This window comes from Delphinapterus leucas, chromosome 6 (genome assembly GCF_059928025.1).
Source record: "Delphinapterus leucas isolate spDelLeu-1000000601 "Yukka" chromosome 6, BTC_Dleu_Yukka2, whole genome shotgun sequence".
Lineage (NCBI taxonomy): Eukaryota > Metazoa > Chordata > Mammalia > Artiodactyla > Monodontidae > Delphinapterus > Delphinapterus leucas.
This window is the reverse complement of record NC_143134.1, coordinates 63,056,285-63,066,230: the sequence shown is the minus strand read 5'-3', so window position 1 is coordinate 63,066,230 and position 9,946 is coordinate 63,056,285. Positions and strand designations below refer to the sequence as shown.

Below are 9,946 nucleotides of genomic sequence, written 5' to 3'. Positions count from 1 at the left end.
GGACAGCCAACTTCAGGACACTGGTCAACAACAGACCTACCAGCTCCACATAATATCAAACGGCGAAAATCTCCCAGAGACCTCCATCGTAACACCAGCACCCAGCTTCACTCAATGACCAGCAACCTACAGTGCTGGACAACCTATGCCAAACAACTAGCAAAACAGGAATACAACCCCACCCATTAGCAGAGAGGCTGCCTAAAATCATAATAAGTCCACAGACACCCCAAAACACACCACCAGACGTGGACCTGCCCACTAGAAAGACACGATCCAGCCTCATCCACCACAACACAGGCACTAGTACCCTCCACCAGGAAGCCTACACAACCCACTGAACCAACCTTAGCCACTGGAGACAGACATCAAATACAATGGGAACTACGAACCTGCAGCCTGCAAAAAGGAGACCTCAAACACAGTAAGATAAGCAAAATGAGAAGACAGAAAAACACACAGCAGATGAAGGAGCAAGATAAAAATGCACCAGACCTAACAAATGAAGAGGAAATAGGCAGTCTACCTGAAAAAGAATTCAGAATAATGATAGTAAGGATGATCCAAAATCTTGGAAATAGAATGGACAAAATGCAAGAAACATTTAACAAGGACCTAGAAGAAATAAAGATGAAACAAGCAATGATGAACAACACAATAAATGAAATTAAAAGTACTCTAGATGGAATCAATAGCAGAGTAACTGAGGCAAAACGGAAAAGTGACCTGGAAGATAAAATAGTGGAAATAACTACTGCAGAGCAGAATAAAGAAAAAAGAATGAAAAGAACTGAGGACAGTCTCAGAGACCTCTGGGACAATATTAAATGCACCAACATTCGAATTGTAGGGGTTCCAGAAGAAGAAGAGAAAAAGAAAGGGACTGAGGAAATATTTGAAGAGATTATAGTTGAAAACTTCCCTAATATGGGAAAAGAAATAGTTAATCAAGTCCAGGAAGCGCAGAGAGTCCCACACAGGATAAATCCAAGGAGAAATATGCCAAGACACATATTAATCAAACTGTCAAAAATTAAATACAAAGAAAGCATATTAAAAGCAGCAAGGGAAAAACAAGGGAATTCCCATAAGGTTAACAGTTGATCTCTCAGCAGAAACCCTGCAAGCCAGAAAGGAGTGGCAGGACATACTGAAAGTGATGAAGGAGAAAAACCTGCAACCAAGATTACTCTACCCAGCAAGGATCTCATTCAGATTTGACGGAGAAATTAAAACCTTTACAGACAAGCAAAAGCTGAGAGAGTTCAGCACCACCAAACCAGCTTTACAACAAATGCTAAAGGAACTTCTCTAGACAAGAAACACAAGAGAAGGAAAAGACCTATAATAACGAACCCAAAACAATTTAGAAAATGGGAGTAGGAACATACATATCGATAATTACGTTAAATGTAAATGGACTAAATGCTCCCACCAAAAGACACAGATTGGCTGAATGGATACAAAAACAAGAGCCTTATATATGCTGTCTACAAGAGACCCACTTCAGACCTAGGGAAACATACAGACTGAAAGTAAGGGGATGGAAAAAGATATTCCATGCAAATGGAAACCAAAAGAAAGCTGGAGTAGCAATTCTCATATCAGACAAAATAGACTTTAAAATAAAGACTATTGGAAGTGACAAAGAAGGACACTACATAATGATCAAGGGATCGATCCAAAAAGAAGGTATAACAATTGTAAATATTTATGCACCCAACATAGGAGCACCTCAATACATAAGGCAAATAGTAACAGCCATAAAAGGGGAAATCGACAGTAACACATCCATAGTAGGGGACTTTAACATCCCACTTTCACCAATGGACTGATCATCCAAAATGAAAATAAATAAGGAAACACAAGCTTTAAATGGCACATTAAACAAGATGGACTTAATTGATATTTATAGGACACTCCATCCAAAAACAACAGAATACACATTTTTCTCAAGTGCTCATGGAACATTCTCCAGGATAGATCATATCTTGGGTCACAAATCAAGCCTTGCTAAATATAAGAAAATTGAAATTTTATCAAGTATCTTTTCCGACCACAATGCCATGAGACTAGATATCAAGTACAGGAAAAGATCTGTAAAAAAATACAAACACGTGGAGGCTAAACAATACACTACTTAATAACGAAGTGATCACTGAAGAAATCAAAGAGGAAATAAAAAAATACCTAGAAACAAATGACAATGGAGACACACTGACCCAAAACCTATGGGATGCAGCAAAAGCAGTTCTTAGGGGGAAATTTATAGCAATACAAGCCCACCTTAAGAAGCAGGAAACATCTCGAATAAACAACCTAACCTTGCACCTCAAGCATTTAGAGAAAGAAGAACAAAAAAACCCCAAAGCTAGCAGAAGGAAACAAATCATAAAACTCAGATCAGAAATAAATGAAAAAGAAATGAAGAAAACAATAGCAAAGATCAATAAAACTAAAAGTTGGTTCTTTGAGAAGATAAACAAAATAGATAAACCATTAGCCAGACTCATCAAGAAAAAAAGGGAGAAGGCTCAAATCAATAGAATTACAAATGAAAAAGGAGAAGTAACAACTGACACTGCAGAAATAAAAAAGATCATGAGAGATTACTACAAGCAACTATATGCCAATAAAATGGACAATCTGGAAGAAATGGGCAAATTCTTAGAAATGCACAACCTGCCAAGTCTGAATCAGGAAGAAATAGAAAATATGAACAGACCAATCACAAGCACTGAAATTGAAACTGTGATTAAAAATCTTCCAACAAACAAAAGTCCAGGACCAGATGGCTTCACAGGCGAATTCTATCAAACATTTAGAGAAGAGCTAACCCCTATCCTTCTCAAACTCTTCCAAAATATAGCAGAGGGAGGAACACTCCCAACTTCCTTCTACGAGGCCACCATCACCTTGATACCAAAACCAGACAAGGATGTCACAAAGAAAGAAAACTACAGGCCAATATCACTGATGAACATAGATGCAAAACTCCTCAACAAAATACTAGCAAACAGAATCCAACAGCACATTAAAAGGGTCATACACCATGATCAAGTGGGGTTTACTCCAGGAAAGCAAGGATTCTTCAATATATGCAAATCTATCAATGTGATAAACCATATTAACAAATTGAAGGAGAAAAACCATATGATCATCTCAATAGATGCAGAGAAAGCTTTTGACAAAATTCAACACCCATTTATGATAAAAACCCTGCAGGAAGTAGGCATAGAGGGAACTTTCCTCAACATAATAAAGACCATATATGACAAGCCCACAGCCAACATCATCCTCAACGGTGAAAAACTGAAAGCATTTCCACTAAGATCAGGAACAAGACAAGGTTGCCCACTCTCACCACTCTTATTCAACATAGTTTTGGAAGTTTTAGCCACAGCAATCAGAGAAGAAAAGGAAATAAAAGGAATCCAAATCGGAAAAGAAGAAGTAAAGCTGTCACTGTTTGCAGATGACATGATACTATACATAGAGAATCCTAAAGATGCTACCAGAAAACTACTAGAGCTAATCAATGAATTTGGTAAAGTTTCAGGATATAAAATTAATGCACAGAAATCTCTGGCATTCCTATACACTAATGATGAAAAATCTGAAAGTGAAATCAAGAAAACACTCCCATTTACCACTGCAACAAAAAGAATAAAATATCTAGGAATAAACCTATCTAAGGAGACAAAAGACCTGTATGCAGAAAATTATAAGACACTGATGAAAGAAATTAAAGATGATACAAATAGATGGAGAGATATGCCATTTTCTTGGATTGGAAGAATCAACATTGTGAAAATGACTCTACTACCCAAAGCGATCTACAGATTCAATGCAATCCCTATCAAACTACCACTGGCATTTTTCACAGAACTAGGACAAAAAATTTCACAATTTGTATGGAAACACAAAAGACCCTGAATAGCCAAAGCAATCTTGAGAACGAAAAATGGAGCTGGAGGAATCAGGCTCCCTGACTTCAGACTATGCTACAAAGCTACAGTAATCAAGACAGTATGGTACTGTCACAAAAACAGAAAGATAGATCAATGGAACAGGATAGAAAGCCCAGAGATAAACCCACGCACATATGGACACTTTATTTTTGATAAAGGTGGCAGGAATGTACAGTGGAGAAAGGACAGCCTCTTCAATAAGTGGTGCTGGGAAAACTGGACAGGTACATGTAAAAGTATGAAATTAGATCACTCCCTAACACCATAAACAAAAATAAGCTCAAAATGGATTAAAGACCTAAATGTAAGGCCAGAAACTATCAAACTCTTAGAGGAAAACATAGGCAGAACACTCTATGACATAAATCACAGCAAGAGCCTTTCTGACCCACCACCTAGAGAAATGGAAATAAAAACAAAAATAAACAAATGGGACCTAATGAAACTTCAAAGCTTTTGCACAGCAAAGGAAACCATAAACAAGACCAGAAGACAACCCTCAGAATGGGAGAAAATATTTGCAAATGAAGCAACTGACAAAGGATTAATTTCCAAAATTTACAAGCAGCTCATGCAGCTCAATAACAAAAAAACAAACAACCCAATCCAAAAATGGGCAGAAGACCTAAATAGACATTTCTCCAAAGAAGATATACAGAATGCCAACAAACACATGAAAGAATGCTCAACATCATTAATCATTAGAGAAATGCAAATCAAAACTACAATGAGATATCATCTCACACCAGTCAGAATGGCCATCATCAAAAAATCTAGAAACGATAAATGCTGGAGAGCGTGTGGAGAAAAGGGAACACTCTTGCACTGCTGGTGGGAATGTGAATTGGTTCAGCCACTATGGAGGTTCCTTAAAAAACTACAAACAGTACTACCATATGACCCAGCAATGCCACTACTGGGCATATACCCTGAGAAAACCATAATTCAAAAAGAGTCATGTACCAAAATGTTCATTGCAGCTCTATTTACAATAGCCCGGAGATGGAAACAACCTAAGTGCTCATCATCGGATGAATGGATAAAAAAGATGTGGCACATATATACAATGGGATATTACTCAGCCATAAAAAGAAACGAAATTGAGCTATTTGTTATGAGGTGGATAGACCTAGAGTCTGTCATACAGAGTGCAGTAAGTCAGAAAGAAAAAGACAAATACCGTATGCTAACACATATTTATGGAAGTTAAGAAAAAAAAAATGTCACGAAGAACCTAGGGGTAAGATAGGAATAAAGACACAGACCTACTGGAGAATGGACTTGAGGATATGGGGAGGGGGAAGGGTGAGCTGTGACAGGGCGAGAGAGAGGCATGGACATATATACACTAACAAACGTAAGGTAGATAGCTAGTGGGAGGCAGCCGCATGGCACAGGGATATCGGCTCGGTGCTTTGTGACCGCCTGGAGGGGTGAGATAGGGAGGGTGGGAGGGAGGGAGACGCAAGAGGGAAGAGATATGGGAACATATGTATATGTATAACTGATTCACTTTGTTATAAAGCAGAAACTAACACACCATTGTAGAGCAATTATACCCCAATAAAGATGTTTAAAAAAAAAAAAAAGTATGATACAAGTACAGGCAAAGGCAGGCAGATAAACCAAAAGGAGAAAGAGAGAGAGAAAGTGAGAGTAAGAGAGCCTGAAAACAGATCCCGATAATGTAAGAATTAAGAATATGAGGAAGGGTAGCATTTCAAATCATTGGAGAAAATATAGATAAATGAAAGTAACAAAAAAAATACAAAAAGGAAATACAGATGAACACCTCCAAAATCTTTTAATGGGTAAGTAGACATTATAAAGTAAAAATTACTAGAAATGTCTCTGTAAAAATGTTAAATTCCTGTCAGGCAAAGGGTTAACATCTTTAAAGAGCTTTATAAAAATGAATGTGGCCTTTTCACGAAGATGGCGCCGAAAGCGAAAAAGGAAGTCCCTGCCCCTCCCAAAGCCGAAGCCACAGCAAAGTCTTTGAAGGCCAAGAAAGCAGTGTTGAATGGCATACACAGCCACAAAGAAAAGAAGATCCGAACGTCACCCACCTTCCGACGGCCCAAAACACTGCGGCTCAGGAGGCAGCCCAAATATCCTCGGAAGAGCACCCCTAGGAGAAACAAGCTTGACCACTACGCCATCATCAAGCTCCCCCTCACCACCGAGTCACCCATGAAGAAAACAGAAGACAACAACACACTGGTGTTCACTGTGGATGTCAAGGCCAACAAGCACCAGATTAAACAGGCTGTGAAGAAGCTCTATGACATTGACGTGGCTAAGGTCAACACCCTGATCAGCCCCTTGTATGGAGTATGGACTTCTGAGGAAACATCAGCTGTCCTGCCTCTAGAACTTAAGGGGCCTGATGGAGAGAAGAAGGCATACGTTCGACTGGCTCCTGACTATGACGCTTTGCATGTCGCCAACAAAATTGGGATCATCTAAACTGAGTCCAGCTGACTAATTCCAAATATAAAAGTTTTCAGTATTAAAAAAAAATGAATGTGTCAATAATTGATCAAACAATTCACAAAAGAAGAAATGTAGATAGAAAATGAATGTGAGAACTGTTCAAAATCTCTGGTGATTTAAGTGAAACTGAAAACAGTATCTGGCCTTTTTCTTTTTCTCATGATTGAATTGGTGAAATGGAAGAACAAATAAAGAAGGGAGAAAAGGAGGAGTGGGGAAAGAGAAAGAGGGAGGGGAGGAAAAGGAAGGAAGGGAAGAAGGAGGGAAAAAAGGAGAAAGAGAAGAATATATGATGGAAAGGAAGAGGAGAAGAATATATGATGGAAAGGAAGAGGAGAAGAAAGGAAAATTACTACCCAGTGTCAGTCAGGGTATTTTAAAATGAAATGTCCTACAATGTTAAGGGCCGTAGAAAGTGACACAAGATGTCTGGGGCAAAATTTAGCAGCCCACACAGTATATTTCATACGTATTAATTCCTCTAGGAATTAATGCTACAGAAATCAAGTTTTGTTACAGCACTATGTATGTGGGGAAAAAGTTGTAAGTAATCTAAATGACAAATTCGAAAAGATAGTTAAGTAAATAATAATATACACATATGAGTTGCAGCCTTTTAATATAATGCTATTAAAGAATAACAAAAGATGTTCAAGATATATCATTTAGTGGGAAAGCTAATACTAATATGCTTAGAAATAACTGCATATCCCATTTGATAGTGTACATTTTTGTATTATATGTATATGAAATTGCTAACAGTGATTATTATTGAATGAAACAGTCTGGCTGATTTTTCTACTCTTCACTTATATATATTTTCTATAAATTATTTACTATTCAAATTTTAGGCAAAAAATAAAGTTGTCCTATAGGTTTTGGCAAACCATCGACAGATTGTGTGCATACACTTTAAGTTTTGTTTAATGTTTTTATCTTAGCTAACAATATTTTCTCTACAAATAATGCATTCTGATTTTTATAGCTCAAAGTTTCTAAAAGTTGGAATGTAATATTTTAGCCAGATATCCACCCTAGAGATACAACTGAAATTACATATAAGTATTTGTTTTTTACTAAAAGTGGCATTTTATAGCAATTAATAATAACAATAATGACGAAAGCTGATATTTATTGAGTATACCATGTACTTGTCCAAATATTTTGCATATATTTTCACAGGTTTATAAAGTATAACTTCATTTTATTCATTCAATCTGATTTCCTATCAATAATTATTTTAAAATATAACTTTTTTTCTCAGTAAAAATATTGGATTCCCAAATATTATAAAGTTACACTTAAGAGCTGAGGAAGCAACCTGTGTCCATCGACAGATGAATGGATAAAGAAGACGTGGCACATATATACAATGGAATATTACTGAGCCATAAAAAGAAATGAAATTGAGTTATTTGTAGTGAGGTGCATGGACCTAGAGTCTCATACAGAGTGAAGTCAGAAAGAGAAAACAAATACCGTATGCTAACACATATACACAGAATCTAAAAAAGAATTGGTCATGAAGAACCTAGGGGCAGGATGGGAATAAAGACACAGACCTACTAGAGAATGGACTTGAGGACACGGGGAGGGGGAAGGGTAAGCTGGGACAAAGTGAGAGAGTGGCCTGGACATATATACACTACCAAATGTAAAACTGATAGCTAGTGGGAAGCAGCCACACAGCACAGGGAGATCAGCTCGGTGCTTTGTGCCCACCTAGAGGGGTGGGATAGGGAGGGTGGGAGGGAGGGAGACACAAGAAGGAAGAGATATGGGGATATATGTATATGTATAGCTGATTCACTTTGTTATAAAGCAGAAACTAACACACCATTGTAAAGCAATTACATTCCAACAAAGATGTTAAAAAAAAAAGAGAGACAGATCCAAAAAAAAAAAAAAAGAGCTGAGGAACTTTTAAAGAGAAAATAAGTTATCAGTAAGATTAGCACTCAAAATACTACAGAGATACTCATAATACTATCAATAATAAACTGGAGCTACATTTAAAAAGACCAAAGAAGAAATACCAGCCAAGGAAAAGAAAGAATATCATATACTAATTCATCATATACTAGTCATATACATCATATAATCTATATACTAAACATCATATATTAATCCATATCCCCTTTCCTCACAAGGTGTTCTCCCTCTAAAATTAGTACTTCCAAAATACATACTTTACAATTCAATGAAGATTTTCACTACCCTTAAAATCCCTATGCACTTCCAACCATAGTTTTTTAAGAAGATGCTTCCCCTGCCACTTCAGCTCAATGGCCTCTTTCCATTAATCTTTGCAGAGCAGCAAATAACTATATATTTGTTCTAGTATCCTTGGGTGGTAGTATTTGAAGCTCATAGAGAAAATTTACTAAAATGCCAGATACTTGGTTTACAATATATATAAACCATAGCCATGCCTGAAATCTGCATATAGAGTGACTAGTCACTAGTACTAACGGGTTAAAACTTAACTTTCATTCAATATTGTCAAATGATGAGGATATGTCTGTGAGATAATTTTTTACCACAGTCTGTCCTATTAGGGTCTACATATTCGTCTAGTCAAGAAGTTAGTAAATATTTCAGCAGCAAAGGCCTTTTTGAGAAAATAATGAAAATGTGGAAACAATCACCATAAAAATATACTGCATCACTGAGAAATGGGCTAGGATGAAACAGAAAATCCAAAACTTAAAAGAGATAGAAGATCATTTTTCTTTCATGTGATAGTCTTTAGATAAGCTGTCCAGGGATAATTTGGCATCTACATGGAGTTAGGGAGCCAAGCCAGTTCTATCTTGTGGTTTTACTGGGCACAGCTTTCATTTCTAAGACCTCTCATGGCCCCAGGAAGTTTGAGCTCCTGCCATTTTGTCTATATGCTAGCCAGCAGGAGGGGAGGAAGGATAAAGAAGGATATCCTCTACTCTTTTAAAGGCACATCACAGAGTTTTCATCTTACTTCTACTAACATTTCATTGGCTGAAATGTATGATCACACCAACTGCAAGAGAGGCTGGGAAATCTAAGGAAGATTAGGAGGGTGGACACTAAGAAACCACCAGCAGACTCTGCCATGTGCACTGCATGCACACTCACACATTTTGCACTCAAATTCAGGTGGTTTATGAAGCCCTCCTCCTGAAGTCTAGCCCAAGAATCTGTCACATAGATCCAATGTCAAGAATCCCTGCTCACAGGATGAAAACTCCCGTAGTCTAGGCTGCTGGGCTTCTGACATGATATAGGACCTTGTTGGGTCACTCTCCATAGTAGAGAGCCCTGACAAATAGAAGCTATATGGTGATTATATGGTACATCTATAGGTAACTGATGTTTATTTTCTGACTTTCATTTTATCTTATATGGCAAGAATTCAGCCTCCCTAAAAAATCCTTCTCATTTATTTCTAGGAGAATACAGGACACGTTTCACATGTATCTGCCACCAAGCCTTCTCAGCTA

General features: G+C 37.4%; 1 protein-coding gene across 1 annotated transcript; it reads left to right on the top strand.

Annotated features, from left to right (window-relative positions):
• Window positions 1–4,781: 4,781 nt before the first annotated feature.
• Window positions 4,782–7,526, top strand: LOC111171325 (large ribosomal subunit protein uL23-like). Its single transcript, XM_089913223.1, has 2 exons — window positions 4,782–6,291; window positions 6,355–7,526. The coding sequence occupies exons 1-2, from the start codon at window positions 5,907–5,909 to the stop codon at window positions 6,438–6,440; spliced, it is 471 nt and encodes a 156-aa protein (XP_089769349.1). The 5' UTR covers window positions 4,782–5,906; the 3' UTR covers window positions 6,441–7,526.
• Window positions 7,527–9,946: the final 2,420 nt, after the last annotated feature.